At 46.6% G+C, this 23,059-nt stretch overlaps 3 protein-coding genes and 1 long non-coding RNA gene across 10 annotated transcripts; 2 read left to right on the forward strand and 2 right to left on the reverse strand.

Moving 5' to 3' along the window:
• The first annotated feature begins 21 nt into the window (after positions 1–21).
• LOC120895640 (cytochrome c oxidase assembly protein COX18, mitochondrial) lies at positions 22–2,077 on the forward strand. Of its 6 annotated transcripts, none has more exons than XM_040299154.1 (4): positions 22–132; positions 745–1,201; positions 1,266–1,541; positions 1,611–2,077. In XM_040299154.1, exons 1-4 carry the CDS (start codon positions 128–130, stop codon positions 2,061–2,063), a joined length of 1,191 nt encoding a protein of 396 aa, XP_040155088.1. In that variant the 5' UTR covers positions 22–127; the 3' UTR covers positions 2,064–2,077. The 6 variants fall into 6 exon arrangements, with proteins under 6 accessions (XP_040155088.1, XP_040155089.1, XP_040155091.1 ...); XM_040299155.1 differs by having other exon boundaries at positions 113–132; positions 748–1,201; XM_040299157.1 differs by lacking the exon at positions 22–132 and adding an exon at positions 139–257.
• On the reverse strand, positions 2,067–8,037 carry LOC120895636. Its single transcript, XM_040299144.1, has 5 exons — positions 7,699–8,037; positions 2,875–6,424; positions 2,623–2,802; positions 2,390–2,553; positions 2,067–2,331 (listed from the first exon to the last, which is right to left on the reverse strand). Exons 1-4 carry the CDS (start codon positions 7,786–7,788, stop codon positions 2,411–2,413), a joined length of 3,963 nt encoding a protein of 1,320 aa, XP_040155078.1. The 5' UTR covers positions 7,789–8,037; the 3' UTR covers positions 2,067–2,331; positions 2,390–2,410.
• A 4,070-nt stretch (positions 8,038–12,107) lies between these two features.
• LOC120897867 lies at positions 12,108–14,102 on the reverse strand. The gene is made up of 2 exons (XR_005738592.1): positions 13,224–14,102; positions 12,108–13,120 (listed from the first exon to the last, which is right to left on the reverse strand). It is a non-coding gene; the product is annotated as an uncharacterized LOC120897867 (long non-coding RNA).
• Positions 12,402–22,773, forward strand: LOC120897864 (vegetative cell wall protein gp1-like). 2 transcript variants are annotated; one of them, XM_040303002.1, is made up of 3 exons: positions 12,402–12,850; positions 14,672–14,761; positions 21,617–22,773. In XM_040303002.1, exons 2-3 carry the CDS (start codon positions 14,718–14,720, stop codon positions 22,443–22,445), a joined length of 873 nt encoding a protein of 290 aa, XP_040158936.1. In that variant the 5' UTR covers positions 12,402–12,850; positions 14,672–14,717; the 3' UTR covers positions 22,446–22,773. The 2 variants fall into 2 exon arrangements, with proteins under 2 accessions (XP_040158936.1, XP_040158937.1); XM_040303003.1 differs by lacking the exon at positions 12,402–12,850 and adding an exon at positions 12,884–13,003.
• The last annotated feature ends 286 nt before the right edge of the window (positions 22,774–23,059 follow it).

Here is a 23,059-nt window from a genome sequence, read left to right on the forward strand (position 1 = left end):
AGTTTGACAGCGCGCTGTCAAAAGCATAGAGCGATTGTGGATGCATTTTCACCGGGCTGCAATGTAAATCAAAACAAATGATTTTATATCACCCGATTTTATTCGTTTTACTCTTCATCTGCTATTAATGCTGTAAGTTTTAATGATGAAAATTATTCGTTAAGCGTTTAAAGAAACTCTACCAAACGACCTTTGTGCTGTAATACGCAAAACCAAGCATCCTTCTCCACGCGTTGACAGTCACTTATCAAAATACGGTGAGTTTCGAGATCATCCTGCTGAATTGCTGTTTTTTCGATGCACCGTACACACAAAAACGCCTCGTCCTCGCTTTAGCTGATAACAAATTGTCGAGTCTTTGTAAAAGCCAGTTCTCCACCATCTCCACGCCAGTGTGCTCGTGTGTTTCTTTCCGTAAAAGTGGTCATGATTCGGCAGCTTACTTCCCTTTTGTTAATTATCCTGGTGCTAAGCGTAGACCAGGCAGCGGCCTCCGGAATGGATTTCGGCGACGCATCCGCGCTGGTTATTGGCATCTTTATCAGTGTTATCGGCATTCTGGCCTGTCTTGGGCATCATGCGCGAAAGCTGCAAGCAAATCAGTTCTAACCCTAATCACTCACATTCTCTTCGTATCCACACTTTGTACACATCAACAAACATCAGCTGTTCTAAATTTTCCCTCCGTTTATCGACCACCCCATCATCATTCCTGGCATCGCCTTCGTTTTTCGTTACAAACAGTAGCGCAACGATGAGCTACTTACGTACCATTAGAACGATTGGCCACACGAGCGCCTTTGCGCGCCATCCACACCGAACGGTGGTGGGACGCAGCACCATCACACCCGGCCACCTCCAGGTCGTCAGCCAGCGACACTTTTCCTACGAGGCCACCGTCGCCGGCTTCTGGCAGACGCTCTCTCAAAGTGCCCCGGTTGCGTACGTCCAGCAGGGGATGATCAATCTGCACGACCTCACCGGACTGCCCTGGTGGGCGACGGTCATCCTCACGACCGTGGGTCTCCGTACGCTTGTCACCCTACCGCTGGCCGTGTACCAGAACAAAATACTGGCCCGGCTCGAGCAAATCTCGCTCGAAATGCCGGAACTGATCAAAGAGCTAAAGGCCGAAACGGCGTACGCGATGAAAAAGTTCAACTGGACGGAAAAGGAAGCCCGCATCATGTACAATCACTCGGTAAGGAGGGTACAATTTGGTGGACATTCGGACACTTTTACTAACTTCGAATTGATACTTTCAGCTAAAGAAGCAGTGGAACAATCTAATAGTGAGGGAAAACTGTCATCCGGCCAAAACGATGGTGCTGCTGTGGGGTCAGATTCCGCTGTGGATTGTGCAGTCGGTCGCGATACGCAATCTCGTCTCGATGCTGCCCGATCCGACCGCCATCGAGGCACAGATCGCGTACACCGAGCTTACGCTGGGCGGCTTTGGCTGGATACCGAACCTTACCGAGCTGGACCATTCGCTGATTTTCCCCGTTGCGCTGGGCGTCATCAATTTGAGCATTATTGAGGTAAAAAGCAGCAACAAATGAAAGTAACGGAATGTCTCTATAAATACATTATTCTTCCATTTCACTTAGATTCAAGCCGCCTCCCGGACGAAGCTGCCCTCCAAGCTACAAACTATCTTCACTAATCTCTTCCGAGGGTTAAGCATCCTAATGGTACCGATCGCTGCATCCGTTCCATCGGTAAGAGGCATTCGCTCAGTGCCATTTCGTGACGTGAATTTTACACCTTTCTTTCCCATTTCCTTTCCAACAGTGTCTTTGCCTCTACTGGGTTACCTCGAGTGCGTACGGATTGGGGCAAAACCTGCTGCTCTTATCGCCCCGGGTGCGTCGCACCGTGGGCATTCCCGCCGTCCCTTCCGAGCTGACTCATCCTTATCAGCACATACGCAGCACGTTTGCGGCAAAGCTGGGCGCACTATCTGGCCGCCTCGGTTCCAACAATCAGCATCCTCCTCCGAGCACGAAAGCGTAAGCGAACCGTTCGTTCGGACAATAAAGTTAGTCAGTAGGGCAGGGTAGCCATTTGTTTAAAATGTTGTATACATAAGCATTTAAACTAGCCTCACTATTACTAAACAACAAGTAATGGAGCAATAATATCACTAAAAGCTAGGTAAGAGAATTTGGTCGGTGAAAATGCAATCGAGCTAAAACAAAAAGCGGCGTTTAAGGTACATATCGTCGTCACCGGACGCGAGTCCGGGTGTTGGAATGAGGGGGTCACTTTGTTGCTGCTGTCATTACTGTTACAACTAACGTTTGTTATACAGCGTCTGTCGCGTTACTTCTGTAAAAATAGATTGTTTTGTTTGAAAAAAGGAAGCTTGAAAAAACAGAGCCCTTACCTTTTAACTGCAAAATAACGCTCAAACACCGTGCTGATGAAGTGATTGATTCAGCTTCTGCTCAATCCAATCCCGGTAGTGTGCCACCTTCAGGTAGACGCCCGGTTTATTCGCATAGCCACAGTGCTTGCCCCACGACACTATGCCGGTCAGTGTGTGCAGTCCTGTAGAAGAATACAGAATACAGTTAGAAGAGGATGCTCACTCACTGCTCTAATCCTCAAGACCGGTACCTTCACTATTGGGACACACCAACGGTCCACCGGAATCACCATCGCACGAATCGACACCTGGCTCGAGCGTTCCAGCACAGAACATGCCATCGATCAGCGAGTCACCGTACACTTCCGGCCTTCGGCATACGCTGTCCGGGAGTAGGGGAACCGTTCCCGCTCGCAGATCGTACGATGAGTCTACAATTTAAGGAAGAAAACATCCGTAACATCTACTTCCACAAATGAATCTCCCTCCAGCTTAAATCTTACCCTTCGAACCGGCCTCGGTCGCTCCCCAGCCCGAGATGGTACAGTTCTGTCCCGGCAGGTACGGTGCATCGCGCGCCGGCAGACAGATTGGCTGCACATAGTCATTGAACCGGACGGGCGTCTTCAGCACCACCACCGCAATGTCGTTGCTCATGTGGTGGCCCTCGCGGAACTGCTCGTGAATGTACGTGTTCTCGATGAAAATGTCCAGCTCCGCGTTGTCGTACGCCGCCGTATGATAGTCGCCGATCCGCACCCGATACGTGCTCTTCGGATAGCCGATCAGACAGTGCGCGGCCGTCAGCACGTGGTAGCGCGTAATCAGCACCGCCCCACACCAGTGCATCGTCTTCACGCGCAGCGACGCCTGCCACGGATGATGGCCGTACACCGTCTCCGAGCCATGCACCACCCGCGCGCCGTACGTCGGTTTGCGTAGCGTTGGATCGATCAGTACGCGCCCGCACGTGTCGGGATGGATTTTGCGCGATCGTTCCACAAAATCGAACCGTGGATTGGGGCGTGTCGCCCGCAGCCGCGCGGCCCGTGCCTTCGTCGGTACGTACACGCCGCACCGCACACCGACGTCCTCCGTGTGGCCGCAGTTATGCTCGCCCCAGTGCCAGTGCACACAGTCCTCGATCGATGGTTCCGTACCGTTGCACGCGACCTGATCGAGCCAGATCTGCCCCACACCCGGTGGGTAGACGCTCTTGCGCACCTCGGCCGTCCCGTTGAAGCCCAGCTGCCGGCAGATGACGCGTGCCTCCCGCACACCGAAATCATCGTCACACACCGTGCCCCACGTGCCGTGGTAGTTGATCTCCACGCGTCCTTCCCTATCGGTCGGGCCCGCGACGAGCCGGACGGCCAGTGGCGCCTTGCAATGGTCCGGCGATTCGTCCGACCCGTCCGCACAGTCGCGCACATTGTCGCACAGGAACTGCACCGGGATGCACTCTTCCGAGGCGTGGCAGAGCCAGTAGTCTTGCGGGCAGGACATGACGGGTGTACGGCAAACGACACCCACCACCTCCTCGCGATTGCAATCACTCACACCCCAACCGTTGAAGCTACATTCGCGCAGCGAGCTTTCATTGCCCTGGCACCGCACGGCATCCATCATGAAGAACGGACCGTACTGCTGCTCCGGCTCGTCCGGATCGGTTCCGTTCGGCGGGAAGTACGAGTGCGATTTGATCTCGATTGCACCGCCCGCAAAGCCAAGCTCACGGCACACTACGTTGCCCGCCTCGAGCGTAAACCCATCGTCACACACGTAACCCCAGCGGTCGTACACACGCACCTCCACACTACCCTGCGCCTTCTTGGATAGCTTCAGCTCGTACCCGATGTGGTCACACACCTGCTCGTCGGCCCGATTGCCGCACCCATCGCGCCCGTCGCAAACTTCCGCCTCGTCAATGCAAACGCCATTGCCGCAGTTGAACTTGCCGTAGCACGGGTCTCGCGGTGTCGTCGAGGTGGTTGTCGCGGAAGGTGTAGTGGTCGGCGTTTTCGTGGTCGTCGCATGCGGTACGATCAGCGGGCGCCAGCTGGGACGATTGTCACCGAACCGACTGCTTATAGCCGGCGCAGGAGCCGGACTTGCCGTGGTTGTGGTGGTTGTCGTCGGTGTCGTCCTACGGTAGATCGGGTAAACGACGGATTCAGGCTCCTTCTTGGCGGGTCCTTCCACCGGCTCGGTAATGTACGGTGGCGGCAATGGCCACGAAGCGAGCGGAACCGGCTCAGACGCACCGTAGAAAAAGTCATTCACTTCGCTCGCTCGCGGCAGCACGTAAGGAGCGGCGGCAGCTGAGGATGGCTTGTAGTTGTTGCGTGGCGTAGGCGCCGGAAGTCCAATCACTTGCACGATCGGCGGTGGCTCTGTCGTGGTCGTCGTGGTCGTCATCATCGTGCTCAGCTTCGTTGTGTTCAGTGCGACCGTGTCCTTGTGCTCCTTCATGTACGGCGTTAGCATTAGCTTGAGCGCATCCAGATGCTGCTGAATTTCGATGTCTTCCTTGCGTACGGTAGGGAACGGCGTTCTCAGCGGACGACTGGTGGTACTGGTGGGGACAGGGGTCGTTTGCTCCAGTGGCAAAGCAACGTACACCGGTCGCTGAACACTTTGGACCACGTCCGGGTCACGGTGCAGCGACTCGGGCTGTCTGCTTGGTGGCCGGATGTACACCGGATACGGCTTTGCAGTTGTTGTTGCTTGCGTTCGAGATGCTTTCGGCCGGCGACGATCCACTAGCTCCGGTGCTCCAAAGTTAGAGCGCAAATCAAACCCATCGTAGACGGGCTCCTCCCCGTCGGCATCCGGCTGCTCTCCGTAGTCTTCATCAAAGTTAGATTCCGTTGGTTGATGATCCGTATCGATCTGCTCCACATCGGGATGGGCTGGCGCACCCGTGGCAGGCGGCTGTCTTGGTGGAGTTTGTTGCTGGGGTGCGGGAATAGTCGGACGACTCTGGTGGTGTGGGTTAACTACTGCCGGCACTGGCTGTGAACCGGCCGGGATGTGCGAGGGATAGTAGTGAGAGGTGGGACCGGATGCAACAGGCCTACTAGTTGGACGATCATAATCCACGATGACATTCTCCGACTTGTCACAGTCCACATTGCGCAGATGGTCGCAGGTAAGGATGAGCGGATTGAAAGCAGTTCCAGGCCCACAGTCCTGCACGAACCGGGCCCCGTTGTTGCAGTTCAGGAACTTCCTGCAATCGGTCGGATGGGGCCGCAATCCAATCACTCCCGGCGGACAGGTCAGTTCTTCCTGCTGGCGCTGCGATTGCTGAGGCTGCAGGTACTGAGGCTGTCGTTGTTGCTGCTGGAACTGCTGGGGTTGTCTCTGATCGGTATAGGAGGCCAGTTTCGGTGGAGCACGGTTAGCCGGTTCGTTAACGCTGTTTAACGAAGGCACAGGGAGACATGACACCTTCGACGGATGATCACACTCCCGCGTGTTCGGATTGAACAGTGTCCCGGGAGCACAGTTCAAAATGAAACCCCGTCCCTTCCAGCAGCTCAGAAACTGGCGACAGTCCATCACGTACGGAAAATGGCCCGTTCTACCCTCCGGACATTCGAGCCCATTAAAGTCCTTCAACAGCGTGTGCACCGGTTGGCGGATCAGCTTCGCAGCGGGGGACGTTTCTCCGATCAGACGATCCTCCTCGCCGTAGCCAAAGCGGGGAGCCAGAGGGACGGGAGCGGGTAGCTGGGTGTAGGCCTGCGATCGTCCATAGGCCGGAGAGCGTTGGGTTTCGGTTGGGTAGGGCGCGAGTGGCACTCCCGGTTGGTACTGTGGCCCGGAAGGACCATGTTGTTGCTGCTGTTGCTGATGCTGCTGTTGAGGGCCTACCAGTGAGGGATGTTGTTTTTGGGGCTGTGCATACTGGTACTGATCCGTCTGGATGTACTGCTGGGGCGTTGGGTCCTGTGCCCGATGGTGATGGACCTGGCTGTAGGCGCCGTGCATCTCCGGCATCATGTGGACGTGATGTCGGCTGTGCGGTGCCGTTCTAGGGTCGTAAATCTGCGGGTGTATTTCGTGGAATTGAGAGCAAGATAGAACACACATGAAAGCGGGTTTCGAGGAGGGGAGGTTGTTTATGTGAAGTGAGCAGTTTGCGTTCGTTAAACGATCGCTTATCAATTGAAACGATCGCAAACGCGGGGATTGATTGGTTGGAATGAACTACTGAGGCGATTGAGCTGAGCTGGAATGGGAGATGCAAAGGGAGATCGAGCACACATGACCAGTAAACATGATCATTGGGGTTTACTTGCGATCGTTAAGGGTCTTGAATAAGAGCACTTTAAAACCTTTGTTTTGAGAGTTATTTTTCGCAAGAATTACAAAAGACATGATAAAGATCTTGATGCCAGAACATCAGAATTAACAATCAGAATTAACTCAGAATTAATTAAGACTGCAACTCCAGCACTTCAAACGGGAGCTTCAAAATCATTTGATGAAGAAGCATCACACATCACAGCTACAGTTTTGCGCATCAGAATTTCGCTCCAGAACTGCTGGCTTCCGACGGCATCGTAACGCTTGATAACGTACAAACACTGGGAAGGCCATCAGCATGGGTGGCGCTGGTGGTTAGAACTTGCTTTCCCGTCTTTCGTCTACGTGTGTCCCTACGACGAGATGACATTGTCTTCGCCACTATCTTGTACCGGAAGGAATGGGATCGAGGTTATTACGAGTCGTGTTGGTACGCGTTTGTGCATGAGAGGGCTGGAGTGACTGTTGTTCGCAATTTCTGTTTTCCCCTGCCTTATCTTATTGTAATCAACACTGCGCCCAGCTATCCACTCCAAACATGTGTGATCGTTCATCAGAATATTTGCAAACGAAGTTCTAAGAGATGATCATAAGAAGGCAAAACGATGATCTCATGTCTTTCGAACCACATATAGGAACACATCTTGAATCACAAATTGCACATTAATAGGTCAATGCTAAAGTCTCATCTCCCGCGGGCGATGTGCCATTTCTTGCCAGCTGATCTGGCCACAACGAACGAAGCCTGTGCCGTATACCAGCCGTAAGGTGCACAGGGCTTTACAAAACATGATAGCGCAGCGAACGAAAACATCCTCCACAATCACGCTGGCGTTGAGTAAAAACACGTCACTCAAACCCTCGATGAAATCCCCAACACAGACAATAGCGTAAGTCCTCCTTCATTCCTGATAAGACTGGCATAAGAATTCTGGAAACACGCACAACATTCTGGATTCGCTAGAAACACGCGGATACATGCAATGTATCAATTCATGATCGATTGAACTTACACCAACAACCACCATATTGCACCATCCACCGATCAGGACGGCCAGTGCCAGCAGCACCAACCGCGGGCGATTCCAAATGCGTTGCCGCATTTTCGCGCAAATCTTCGCTTGCGCCAATCTCCCAAGTGAAGATCGTTCGAAGCTGGTTCGTGTCTTATCTTTTAATCCCGTCACTGTTAATCTTTGTCTGGAGATACACAAAACCACAGACACGAGCTGGTGCGGCTGTGATGGCACAATATTCACTCACAAAAAAAAACAACAAGATCACTAAACGAAGAGCTACTGATACTGGACGTCCTGCTTGGTCCAGTTGCGAGCGTACAATGAGCAGTCGTGTGACCGCGACCCTCGTTTCAGACTTGGGCTAGCGATCATCAGTTGGTGCCGATTAGGAGAGATGCTTCCACCCTCGGGGAGGGAAGAGCGAAAGGTCAGTCGCTTCGGCTCGGCCGAGCTCACAACAACAGGAAGCGACGATCGCGAAGGAATTGGAAGAACGCGCGAAGAACCAACGGAATTGGTTCGGCTTGAAAGAAGAGTCACTCGTGTAGTGAATGGACGCATCAACACTAATCGTGCCAAGTGGTCATTTGGTGCGGGAAAGCCATAACCAATGCCATATGCATTTTAAGATTCATTATTTCATTTTCATTTCATGCTCAACTACTCAAAGTTGCTCTAAATATTACACCAAGGTGCTATTCAATGACCTGAGCGAGAACACGAGCGAGCGTAACACCTTCACCAAGTGTCGCGGGTGTGAATAACGATCCATAAAGGTTCACACACCATTTGGTAGGTGTTTGAAATTACACCACCGTTCTCGCAAAAAATCACGTCCCTCCTATTACCGATATGTTGATACGGGCATGGCCGTGCCAGCGAATATCGGGCAGTTTTAGTGTCCGTCGTACGCGCTTCGTGTTTAATTTCCAGCTCGGTTCGTCATCGCTCGCATCGGCTAGATGCGTCTCTCGCTCTCTCGTTCTCTCTCTCTCTTCATTCTTATCAGCATCTTTGCGTTGATTACTTACGACGGCTCTGTGTCGTCGTTAAGAAACACTTCCCTACCCAGTTGAGACAATGTTTTTCTTTCACACTCACACGCACGGTGGTAAATCCCCCAAAACAAACTCGAACGAAATGGGATGAATCATGGCCATCGTGCGTACGGAATAGAAGATGCGCAAGATGATAGCGCGAGCGCGCGCCCGCGTAGACGAATAAATTGACGCTATTTAATGAATCAATTAAATGGCCACAAATCGGTCGCACTTTCCCCGCTAAAGGGTACTTCACTACGCGGTTCCAGTGAAGCACATTCGATGATGCGGTGAAATGCCCCGATTCATTGAAGAAGGGGTAGCACGGTCGGGCACGCTTCTGGAATGGGTTCAATTAATGCTCAATTGACTGGTTGGTGCGCAAGATCGTTAAGATGGGAGGCAAGTTGCGATGACGATGGTTCGTTTCCATTTTGCGTGTGTGTATGCCATTGTAGCATGTTGTGCGTGTAGGGAAGGGTGCTGAGCGCTAATCGCGTAAGAAGCGGAAACATGTGGTACGATGCTCTACATGCGTGTGTATGCAAACAACATTGCAGCGATCAGCTGATTCTTTACGCACAACTATGTAATGGTCTGTTTGTTATGTGTACGCTGTTGTCCAATTAAAGGATATTGAACTTTGTCTAGAATGGTGCGTGATGTGATGCTGTGGAATGTGTATTCTAAAGAGATCTCCTTTATGAGGGATTTCCCCGTGTTTGCATAACGATCGTCAGAGGCGGATTAACACGACTGGATGCCCTTAGCGGTCACACAAATGTAGGCCTTTCTGAAGTGTCAAGCGAAATGTTGTACTTGTAGTTGTAGTTGCTTAATTCGCCTCTGACGATCGTACCATAGGTTTCCCCGGATGTGTTATTGGATACAGAGTGCAGTTCATAGAACTTACGAAACATTGGGGTTTCGACGAAATATTCTCAGAGTTATACTTTACGAATACTATTGTGGTCCAACCAGACTACGCAGTTCTGTCTACCAGGGCGCACCACTCACCAACAGCAGTCGACGGCTATCGTATGTTGTGTGTAAGGATATGCGTAGGGTTGTGCGTGTAAGGATATGCGTGAGTTCCCGGGTCGCTGACCAGAGGAGCGAAGGGAGAGGACAAACACATTCGTGCGGTAGAGTTAGGCTAGGATAAACGGGCCCGTTATAGTATTCTTCTTCTTCTTCTTCTTTGGCTCAACAACCGATGTCGATCAAGGCCTGCCTGTACCCACTTGTGGGTTTAGCTTTCAGTGACTAATTGATTCCCCCCATAGCAGGATAGTCAGTCCTACGTATGGCGGCGCAGTCCATTTGGGGATTGAACCCATGACGGGCATGTTGTTAAGTCGTACGAGTTGACGACTGTACTACGAGACCGGCTTTATAGACCGTCCGTTATAGTATTAGGAATAGGAAATACAGATTTTATGAGTCTTGGCTATTGTTTGAATTGTTTTAATCCCCGTGCATCCGACACAAAAAATTCCTTACGCAGTTATCTTAAAAAAAATCTTAATATTATTACGAAAAAAACTATAAGATACAATTTTACATCGTTAGTCACTCTGTTCGAGGAACATCTCTCAAAGATTGCTCAGTAATCACTTAAACTTGCTCCGAACCAGAGTTGGAATAATATGTCCAACAATATCACATAATTACAGTTTCTACTTATTTTTGTTTTCATATTTTAGAAATACCTCACCGGTTAGATGTGTTTTAGTTGGGTTATTGATTAGTAAATGATATGTTAGTTTCCGGCAAATGTTGTTGGTCCCTGAATAGATTTGTCAGGAAACATCATTTTGTTGATTTTCCTTTTCAATAAGTTTTGTTTTTATTCTCATGTTGGTCGCAACAGTGTCAGAGCATTGGCTGCGTTGGCTCATCAGTAATTTGTATGTATGCCAAGCAAAACAGTATCTCTAATAGTGATAAAACTCCAAATAAAAAATGTTCCGTGTCATTTTAATTAATCGTTTCCAACGTCGTTAAACCATACACTGGTATACCTTAACCAATGAGTTTCGCCTGTTTCTCAATGTTGTACAGATTGTTAATCCTAAATGAAACATTCGCTACTGATTGCAATGTAAACTGTTGCTGCTTATCACTATTAACCAGGCGTCTCCATAACAGTTTGAACCACGTGCTCTCACGGTCGTAACATGCCTGTGGTGAGTAACTGCCCGGAGAGCTTTTCTCCTATAAAACCTGTGGTGAATTACACCACCCCGTAGTTGCCATGGTGAGAAGCAGTCCATCATGCTCACATTCTCACATCGCTCCCACAATATGCGATGGAACAGTAGACAAAAGGCCACGATAGAGACAAAATGCGGACAAAAACTAACAAATTCATTTCGGCAGAGCAGCTTATCAATTACGAAAAACAGATTTTCTCGTATCTGATCTATAACAAAATGACGCAATTAACAAATAAAGAGAAGCAAGACAAACTCGTCAGAAAATCTCTATAAAGGTACAGATATAGAGAACCTGTACAAATTTTATAAAGATAGATTTTTTCTTTTAAAAATCCTAAATAGTTGCAAAACAACTGACGGCGAACAACCCATTATAACTATTCGGAAAAACTATTTTATCGCTTTTTCAGGCTATGAAAAAACATCAAAAGCTCAAAAGTTTCTCAAATTCTTATCGCTACCGTGGCTGTTTGCCTTTTCAACTCCCGTGAACATTTTAGAGCGTCTCACGTGTGTGCTATCTTACAAGCGCAGTAAACGATGCGTATCGCGACCTCCCCTTATCTCACGCGTAACCGCGCAAGTAATCACTCTCTTTCTCTCACACACAAACTTTTTTTTTGTTTTTGCTTCGGTCTCTCGTTGGGCACGTTGTAGAGCATCTCAATCTAACGAGATCAGAGATGCCGTGAGTGGACAATGGTACGCCGCAAGCGGTTTGCAAAACTGAGCACAGTGCGAAGAACAAAACACGCCTGTCTGCAGTATCGTAAATTAGTCACGTACCTGTATAAAGTGCCATCGGAAAGGGTAGAGAGTGTAAAGAGACAATTGAAGCATTTAAATAAAGAGCAAAAGTGAAAAATTATCTCCTCATTATCTCACTCCGAATGGACTTTGATCAGAATTGTTTCGACAATTATAATTCAAATATCTTATCGTTCAGGGTTGACAAAAGAACGATTTGAACACTGTGCGGGATGTGACACACATACTAACAAATAGAGGACAGATAGAAAAAGCTCTCAAATTATTTTCTTTGAGAGAATGAGTCAACAAACCACTGCCAAGCGGAGCTTGTTGACAACTGTATGTTTGTGTGGTTTTGACTGCTTTCTGTTACAGTTCAGTTAGAAAATGTATGTTAAAATAAGGCAACACTATATTTTTGTAATATTACTTATCCATTTTAACTTATTAAATTAATTTCTCATTTAAAATAAATCAATTGTTTTACACCGAAAGCTGCTCATCCGCAACTCACCACAGTGCATCACTTCTTCGATTCGCAAATCTCTCCCACCGCGCTGCTTTGCTCTCACATGACCCAGTCGCTCTCCCGATATCGCTGTTTCCCCTTCTTCATTACTTGGTTGTCTCACACACCAGCCAACAGCTACTAAACCACGGTCCCGTGTCGCACAAACCCAGGTATACACAATCCCAACACATCGTCACCGTCGTCAGCGTTGTTGTGCACCGTGCAGTTCAGTTGTGCCAATTGTTAGTGGAATTAAAATTTAATTAAATATTTTTCTCTGTACCCTCCTTGACAAACGCGCGCTGTGACTAACCGGCAGCAGACCAAAGTCCCGATATTTCACACGACAGTAAAAAAACAACCCATCTGACATCTTCACCGGAGCGGCTACGGCGGTGAGAGCGGTTCTACGGTTGACAGCGATAGCAAAACACCACCACCATCACACAGTCGTTTTCGACATTGCTGTTGGTGCTGTTGTTGTCGTTTCTGTGGCCTGCTTTGTGACCGTGCGACCGTCAGTTGTGCTCGCCTTTACAACGGATCGTCGTCCTACTCAGTGCTTACTACGAGCGTTTTGCGTACCCAGGGAAGAAAAGTGCAGCCAAGATTCTTGTGAAGCGAATGTAAGTAACTAGGCCACGCGGGCCGGGATCTCTGTGTGTGCAAAAAGTGCAACTCGAATTACTTGCAACCGGACCGGAAAGATGGTTTCTTTTTGTAGTGAATTTTGTTGAGTTGAGGCATAAAGCTTGGATGTTGGTGATTGAGTGATGAAGGTGATTCAATTATCTCCCCCAATTTGCCCATCCCGGTGTGTGAACATCCTTTCTCCATGAGCACATATCCACAACCCCTCCCGAAGTGTTACGTCATCGAGTCCGTTGTGCTGTGTGCTGAGCAAGAGAGAGAGAGAGAGAGAGACAGGGAGTGAGCTGAATAGTAACTCCAAAATCAGCAACAATTCGGATTTTACAATTTTTAGCCAATTAAAATTACCTGGTCCCCGTATGCTCCGGGAACTGTGTGTTGGTGCTGGTGTTGGTGTGTTGTGTTTTGTATGAACATTAATTTTAAACCCAACCTGCACCACACTACTGACCCGAATTTCATTTTTTCTTCCGTTTTTCGCGCTCATCGTTGCGTCCAAAAAGTGTCATTTTTTTCCTCCTTCTCCTCCGGGGTTTGGTCGTCACGTTCGTTCGTGACTGCATTTCGGGGGCCTCTGCCTCGTGTGTGTGTGTGTGCGAGTATGGCCCTCTGAAAATAGATCATGACAACACACGTACACAGCACAGTGCACGGGTAAAAAATGATATTTGTGCCGTTTCCGAACCAATAACTGTAAGGTTCGAATCGCCTCAGCAGCAAGCTCGGAGAAACACGGAAACTGCCGCCCGCCCGTGTTGGATGGAGCAACTGATATCTCAAGCGTAACCGACACGGCGGAAGGCCACGCTTGCCGAAGATTCGGAGGCACACCGCGAGACAAATTAAAACGCTCGAAAACAGAACGAAACCAGCTTCAGTTTTCACCCCTTACACAGTGTCTTATGCAACAACGGCAAGACAGCAAGGCCCTCCGTTCCTGTTCGGAAGCAATTTTAAATTGAAAAAAAGGTCACGCAGGACAAAATCGATACTTCGAGCGGTTTTGCAACAGTGTTGGTGCGCGTTCCAGCAGTATCAGTAAGGACGAATGTATAAACACTTTTACTATGCCCCCGCGCCGTAAGACAGGAAGGCGCCCACTACTGCTGTTGCACACGGGGTTCGGGTGATGCCGGCTATTTGGCGTTGTGCAGGGAATTAAATGCATTGGCAAATAAGCACTTTGGATGCGCAAACATCGGGGGGCAGGGCGGTAGACCAAGCGTCGCCGGCCTGATTGTTTTTGTGTAACAAGCTTTTAGTTGATTTCAACTGTGTAAACAAAGCAGAAATAACTGAGCTTTGTTTTGAAATTAAATTTTGTAATTTTTAACATTGTTTTAATGTGTAAAATAAATCGTTATTAGAATTATAGAGTGGAATAATTCAACGCAACTTTAGTTTTAAAGCTTTGTTATTGAAAAATCCGGTTCGAAGGACCAAATTATAGTAATTGAATTTACCTAAGATAAAGCGTCTTTTTGGAAGCTGTATTTGTACAACATACACATCGATTTAATACCATACCACACCTAATATATCCAACCGTAAGCAGGAGCGTATCACGTGCGCCACTGACTCAACGACGGTCACTCGTTCAAACGGCACACCAGTGTCGTAGTGACATTTTTGTCACCTCGCGTCACCATTGCCTGCAGTGCAATTAGCGACTACTGGCGACTGATTCACCAGCATCCACCAGCAATACCAATAGGGGGAAACCAACAACCAACACAAGCACGACCCTCGAGCTCTAATCTAACGCTCCTCCGTCTTTCCGTGTCTTCCTATTTCAGCAAATCGTTCCTCTTACAGTACGCGCTCATACCCTTAACAGCAACCATGTTCGCCCTTTGGTACTTTTCGCTCGCGATGGACGAGCTGAGGTGAGTACGCATCCCAAAACCTTCTAAATCTAAATAATGCTTAGGATGTTAAGGCCGGTGTGTTATGCAAAATGGCAATTAGAATATGCTGCGTTGCTGCTAAAACAAACCTAAAAAAAAACCAAAGCTGCATGCGCTCCAAACGCAAGAGCACGCGGTCACGCAAAACAAGCTGAAGCGCATATTGACTGAACATGGCATCACAATGTCACACTATTGCTGCTGCTGTAAATAGAAATCATTAGCGATCGATTTCGCTTCGACCCCGTGGCGGAATCGAGTCATGGGACGCATCCATTTGTGGGACTCCGATACAATCTCCGAAGGTGGCGCTACGATGGGGTGAAGAAAACCTTCGGCTCCGTCTAGCCGGCGTGTTTGACTCATCGAAAGCGTTTGTCATCGACCGGATTAATGTGCATCTCAACGCATTACTGCGCATGTGCACATGTATTTGGAAATGCGCGCAGAGAGTGTACTCACCAAGATAACATTCTCTCTCATGCGCGCGGCTAAGCTTTATTGCCGTGGTACGGAAGCTCGTCTTCGTGTTTTGATCGAAGCTTGCGCTGTTGGCTTTGTGGGTAAACGCCCTAAAGTATGCAAGCAGCAATGCATGATACAGTCAAGGGTTACTTGTTCTTTGAATTGTTTGTAGTGGGAAAGGTTAGTAATTAGAAAATGTAAACACAATTTTAAACAAATGATATTTTATGGAAAACTGGAAACTCTAACGTTGAAAACACAAGAACATAAATTGGACATTGGACAAGAACATTAATGAATAATAAACCTTCCGCTCCCATGTTAGGCGATTATTGTGTTCCGAGTAGAGATGGGTAACTCTGATGATTCAAACGATTTTTTAAATCTAAATCAAAGTGAATCTTTGAATCTGAAACTCAAATTCAAAAATGTATGGATCTTCAAAGATACATGAATGATCCAATGTTTAATGAAATTTTAAATATTCATAAATATCCAAGGATGCATTAAACTTTAAAGATTTCAAAGTTTAATGAATATCTCATGATGTATGAGTCTGAGATGTAGATGCATGAATCTCTATCAAATGTTTTTCTCTTTTTTAGCCTCTTCATTGCACAAGCGCTTGGAATAGATTTTGAAATATTTCGTATAGCAGTTATTTTTTACTTTGGTTCTTAGCACGTTTCACTCGGATTTTGTGCATTGAGTGTACATTCGATCTCTTTTTGTGTCTCTTCGAAACGATTCCTAAGTGCTACATTAAGGCTGACTTGTCGTGTGCGTGGTCCAAGTCGTCGTGATCATTGAGATCCATATGAATCTTTAATGTTTTATAAGTCTCCATAGACCATTCATGATTCATGAATATTTGGAGAATCGAATTCATTACTCACTAATTCGTTACTGAAGATCCATACGAATGAATCTTTACGAAAGATTAATAAACCACAACACTAAATTCCGAAGACATCCGCCTTACTTAACACTTAACAGACAACGGTTGTTGTTCCAAAGAAGAAGAAAAAATCCACAAAAATTTAGTACGATTCTTGAAAAAAGTCATTGTTTGGACTTTTACCAGATTTTTTTTTATAGGAAAAAATGTCGAACGAAAAGACAATTTCAAACTACCAAATCAGTAAAATTTGTTCAAAGAATTGTCAATGGGATTCTTCACGATTCTAGTCAGCTTTTTGTATGTAGTTTGGCAGTTGGAGACTGAAATCATGTAAACACTCCATACAAAACCACACATGAAACTAGTCTGCAATTTTCAGTCTAGATAATTCTAGCCTCAAAGCTAGAATTAGATTCGACTATCTGTTCGAAAAAATGGCAAAACAAGGTGGTGCTTACTATACATTTATCCTAAGGTGCATTAAAGATATCAGGTGATGGAATATAGAAGTGTAAGTAGTCCAGGTAGATAGCATGTTTTTTTATAACCAAATTTGAACATCATTTTTTGACAGAACGGCGAAATACGAATACTCAAAACACGCTTGAAATCTTCATTCAGAAACAGAAGCGATAAAAATCAGCCTTCTAAATTCATACACCTTGGGATAAGCTCACCTGTATATTATACACGCTTAGATAGCTGCTCGAAAACTGCTATACAATGCAAACAGCTGACAGGCTGAAATGGGGCCTTTTCCTGCGAACTTGAATTAGAACGGAAAGGGCCCCAATATTAGAAAACCGAGTATCAAATTTTACACGAAAATATTCAAACATGAACACGCATATAGCGTACACAACCATAGGACAAAGTTTGACCATAACTTTCACCTTTCCAAATTGTTCATTAACCCATTTACATCGTTTGCACAGTTCAACTACGAACGGCAAACATTCGATTCTTCTGATGCAATTGTTGATGCTAAAATTTCCATCTTTGATAATTAATTAGCTTAATCTAAGTTGCCGCTCCTCTATCCTGGTTGCGTGTGGAAAACCTCCCCAAACGCCGGCAAAGGGGGGAGAAAAACACATTTGCAACGACATCGAACGCCAGTCGACAAAGGAAGAAAAATCGAATACCAAACAAACCAGCCCCATTATATAACACGCACCGGATGTACCGCGTGAACCGCCGTCCGATCCGGGTGTGTCTGACGTCTGAGTTCACATTCGTGTGCTGTGAAACCCTCGCCGGTCCGCACAAAAAGTGTGGTTTGTTATTTATAAACGTCTTCGAAAGAATTTTGCCTCTGGACGGTTCTTCGGTGGTTGTTGTGGGAAGTAGGAAAAGCTGCAAAGGCGGGAAACAAACGCAGCATGTACTATCACTTTTCAGAAGACGCGCTGACCGTGTTGTGTGTGGCAGTTGGAAGCTACGGATGTTTGTAGGAACATGTCCTTCCCTCGGCAAGGCGAATGTCAAGGTAACTTTTGCACCGCGCTGTGCCGTTTTGCGTGCTACTTGAGGTGAAAAATGGCATACCGTTGAGTGATCGGTCAAGTGTATGTTGTCAGACACGGTCAGCTGTTTGGCTTCTCGCTTCTTTTCTACCCGAGCTCGCGCAGTCCGCGCAGTCCGCGGGAGAAGTATTATTCTTTCAAATAACATCTGCTTACAAACAACCAATTTGCGGGGACAATAAAGTGGAAGAAAAATTATTCCACACGGTACGAAAAAAAAAATCCCTCACGCCACAAATCTTGCAGCAAAAGCCTTCCATTATCTCACCATGGTACCAACAAACCATTTGTTTTCACAAATTACAAACGTAAACAAACGGCAACCAACACACACCCGGCAAAGGAAATGAAATATTTTTGCCTGAAAATTATTTGCTACCCTGTTTAGTATCCATAAACTTTCGATGACCGCTCTGCCTTTCTCTCTCTATCTCTTCTCCCTGGGCGTGCCGGGGTTGATTTTTCAACAAATTTAGATTACGATAAAACGAAGAAAAGAGATGCAACACACTGCCACCCCGTTTGGCATTTTGCATTTCGAAAGTGGAAAACAAACACCGAAAGCAGCAGCAAACACGCTCAACCGATTCGCCCATTATTTTAACACCCATTTCTCAAGTTCAATGTCATAGAGGGGAGCCGAGAAAAAAGGGCATTGTAATTAGAGGCCGGATCAAGTGTTGCGAAAGATATACACCGTTCTCGCTTAGTTTGTCTGTCTCGCTGACGCTGGGTTTGGTTTGCTTTTCTGTTGCTTTAATTCCGCTTGACAATTCGCAAGGAAAGTCAAGACATAAAGATGTCCGATTGAAAATGCAAATTTATGTACAGCTTAGTAAGAGGGATAGTTAGATTTACTCTTGAAATAGTTATAACAAAAAAAAGAGTATTTTTCCAAGATAGTTAGGCAAGCGTTCTGATGCTAGGTCAATCATCAAGAATGATGCAAAGGAGAAATGCAATTTAATTAAAATGACTTAAAAGAAAAACTTTTTTTATATTTGTCCGGTCTCGTGGTACATACAAATTAATAACATACCCATCATAGTTTGACGGATAAACTGTAAATTACAAATTCGCGTAACTCGAGTGTCGCGTAGCTCGGGGATAGACTGTATTCTTCTTTTTGTATTCTTCTTCTTGGCACAACAACCGTTGTCGGTCAAGGCCTACGACTCTGTACCCTGGATGGAGCGCTCCCCCATTCGTAGGAATGACTATCCTGCTTATCACTGAAAGCCGCCAAACCCATTAGTGGTACAGGTGTAGAGGTGTGCCAAATGAACCAGAACCGTACGGTTCATTCAGTTCACGGGAAAATATGAATGAACCGGTTCACATGAATAGAACGCTACTTTTGATAAATTGAAATAATTAAAAAAAAAAATTGCGTGCATTCAATCATGATCCTTTTGAAAAACCTTTCAACATCGGCACATTTACATGCAAACCAAGAAACGGCCGATTTTAAACTGTACAGGTGGGTGACCAGACCTACCGATTATTCTGTAGTTCTACCAATTTTCGAATAGTGTACCGATTTACAGCTATTGCTATTTGTAAAGGAACGAATGAACCAAGATCACGTTCACGTTCATTATGATGAACGACTCGGTTCAACCACGTTCACTTAAAAGAACCGAAATGCTCACCTCTAGTACAGAGGCGTAGGCTTTGACCGACAACGGTTGTTGTGCCAAAGAAGAAAAAGAAGAATTATTTTTCCCCATGCAACAGATGTCAGCAGAAAAGAACCAAAGGATGATTCCATGAATGAATTCATTAATTAATTACAGTGACATCTCTCTAAGATGCAGTTTCTTCAAGATGAATTTAATCTTTAAGATAAACATTTTGACAACATTTTGATGATATTTTGTGTCTCTTCAAGATGAATGTCTCCCTAAGGCAAATGTTCTTCAAGCTGCATATGCAATTTGGTAGCCGAAATTCTCTAAGACAAATGTTTCGATGGCTTTCCACAACAATATTGGTCAAAGGATGCAATGTTTTTCCCGTGGTTTCTGGGATACTTCATAGCAACACCTTAATTAGTTTTCCTCACCATGAATTTCTCTCCAAACTGACGGTCCTTTGGAGAAACACCTCAGAGAGATTTCACTGTATTTCACACAACGACCGATCGTTCGTGATCGATCGATCATCAAAACACCTACGTTATACTTGAAAAGATTTTAATTATGTTGAAGTTGTTGTCAGTTATATATTTCTTAGCTAACAAACAAAATGATTTTGAAGATGTTGTCAGTCAGACGGCAAAACCAGCCAATACAAACACCACGATCTCTTTCATGGACGAAAGAGATCATTTTCAAAGCAAAGCTGAGACTATTTTCGGTTCATCAATTGAATGCTCTCGAACAATGTATTGTACGTGTTTGTACTTGAGTGTATGTGTTTGAAAATCAACTCTTAAATGCTCAAATCTCAGTTAATCCTATAAGATAAGATAGAATGACATTGTCCGATGTACGATGGCGCACTTGAAACCTGAAGCGAATTTTACACAGCAATTAAAAGCCATTTGTTTAACACATTATTTCCGTGTAATCGTAAAAATTGTACGATCAGATATCGAACACACTTTTACTTTCACATTTTGGGTTGCTTGGCTAATGAAATTCTATACCGGCGGTTTTATAGCAATAAAGTTCCATCTGGTATTACACCCTGCCTGTATGAGTAATGGTAGACGTTGTAAGTCGCGTCAAGTACAACTGAGTTGCTGCTATCAGTGCACTGCGGGCCATAATTAAAGCCAGGTATGTGTGCAGTTTGCACCTATCGCCCGTTACACACTACCGGAGACGAAAATAATCAACGCTGTTGATATAGATAAAGCGTTGCAGCCGGTCCGACCCGAAAAAAAGTCAACTTTCAACCAAAAAAAGCTACATTCGAGGCACAGACTGTGACTTGCTGTGGTTCATTTTCGATTGGCAAAGCTGTGTGCCAGGGGTGCCCTGTTGCCAAAGGGGTTGCTCTGTTCTGGCGTTCTGGAAGCATCTACTTGGCAAATTGGCACGTACACCTCACGCCACACACATACACTAGGTCGTGCTATATCTTATCGGTCGATGAACGAAGGTGGGCCTCGTGAAAACGGAACAAAACTGCATAGAAAAGAGCAAATCTCTGTGCAATGTCCGGGAACAGTCATTCGTGGTCGTAGGTTTCCTTTTTGGTTGTTTGTACACAACTATCGGACGCGACTTTTGATGCGATTATCACTTAAGATTCTGTTGGGAAGAGCATGGGCATGAGGACGAAAGAAACTGCAGAACGCGATTTTTGCCAACACTTTCCACGGCCACCATCGCACCCGTCGCAGGATTGCCAAACGGATCGTCAATACACGAGACACGACAATTGAATTAACACGTACACGTCGGGGAGAAGAATTTTTATCTCTATACCGTGCCGTGCCGTGAGCACGTCCCCGCTCCCAACAAAGATAGAGAAAAAAACGATAATTGCAAGGCCCTGGCAAGCACAACACAGGTTGCCAAGCGAAATGATTTTTTGGTACAGGAAAATCGAATTCTTGAGCTCGCAAAACACGCCAAACGCGTCGTGCTTCAAGCCAAATTGGATTCAGCTACAGTGCAATGCTTCGCACCGCTTGAATGGAATTGATTGTTGGGCGTTTCGCAATTGTTTATGCTAGGATAGGTTGTTTTGCTTAATGTTTCATTGTTTTTAGATAGTTTTTTAGTTTTTTTATATGTTTTACTCTAGAATGAACCGTTTTTTGTTTGTTTGTTTATCTGTTTTATATTGTTTTGTTTGATGTTTTCATGCTTTTATTCATTGTTTTGTGTTGTTGTTTGTTTTCCGTTTCTTCTATTTTCTTTTTCTTATTTTGTAATTCCTTCCTTTTTTCCTTTTCTTTTTTTATAATTTCCCCCGCATTCATTACAGAAAGCGCATTCCATTGTTGGATAGAATTTTTGCGTTTTTCACCGGTAAACATCGAACCGTACAAGCGCTGCCGGAATCGACACCCACTGACGACACGAAACCCTCGAAGGCTCCCGCCGAACCAGTGGCGGTCAAGCCTGCCCCGGTAGTGGAACCGGCCAAGCCTACCACCACCCCTGAACAGAAGCCCGTCCAGCCTGTCCGGCCACCACCGGTAGTGGAGCCCGTCGTCAAGCCGACCGTTCCGAAACCGGAACCACCGAAAGTTCCCGTAACACCGGCACCAGAAACTCCCTCCACGCCGGTGTCAGTGAACAAACCGGCACCGGTTCCGGTTGTACCCGCCCCTGCTGTCGTGAAACCTGCACCCGTCGAACCAGCGAAAGTGCCGGAACCCGCCAAGCCCGCCCCAACCCTTCCCAGCAAACCAGCTCCACCGGCCGAGGAAGCTCCCAAACCGAAGGATCTTCCCAAACCGGAACCAGCGCCCAAAGAACCTCCCACCTCCGTTCCAACACCAGCGCCCGCTCCAGCACCGGCACCAGCACCCGCCCCAGCACCCGCTCCGGCAAAGCTCGTGAAGGAAAAGAAGGAACTGCCGGCACCGACACCGAAGCCAGCCCCATTAGCGAGCGAACCGGCCCTGCCGAGCAACAACGAGGACAGCTTCATCATCGTCGAGCAGCAGAAACCGGCCATCAAGCCGGGCCAGAAGCCGAAGGTGGACGTGAAAAGTTCCACCATGGACTTTCTGCAGGGCGAGGCGGGCGGACGCAGTGCTGGGCCGGCGACCGGTGCCCCAACGTCGACCGTTTCTGCCGACAGGTAACCACCGCAACCGCTAGCGAATGTCGGCTGATTGTGGCCGATGGCTTTAGTCGACCCATACAGTGCCTGGGGAAGGGGGGCGCGATTGGGTGACTTTAAGAGATGCTTGGGAAACGATGGAAGAAGGGTGGGGGTGGGGGGGAGATCATGCTTGCGTTCAGGCGCAAAATGCTGATGAGCTGCTAAATTATTTCACCTGTTCGTGTGTCGGATGGTTTTTGGCCCGCGTTCGGTTCGTTCATCTCGTTTAGATCAACCTGGGAAAGAGAAAAAGTATGTGAAAGAGAGGGGATGTGAAATATAATGCCTGTGGCAATTGGACTGCTTTATTGTTTGCTTTTGAGTTTGTGTTTTGTTTAATATTTTGTTTAATTAATAATCCACGATAGTTAAAAACTTTATCATTCTTTGCATTTATTAGAAGTGCCATAAGTTCAAAGCAATTTTCGAACTTTGAAAAAGGATTATTTATTCATGGTTCCTCTAATTCTCCGTCATTTTCCATTACTTTTGTCCATCCTTATAATGTATTTTAGAACCCGTGTCGAGAAAAAAAGAGATTTTTTAGCCCCTATCGATGCGTCGATCAATGTTTTGACTTTATCGTAATTGGTG

The sequence above is a fragment of the Anopheles arabiensis genome, chromosome 2 (genome assembly GCF_016920715.1).
Source record: "Anopheles arabiensis isolate DONGOLA chromosome 2, AaraD3, whole genome shotgun sequence".
Classification (NCBI taxonomy): Eukaryota; Metazoa; Arthropoda; class Insecta; order Diptera; family Culicidae; genus Anopheles; species Anopheles arabiensis.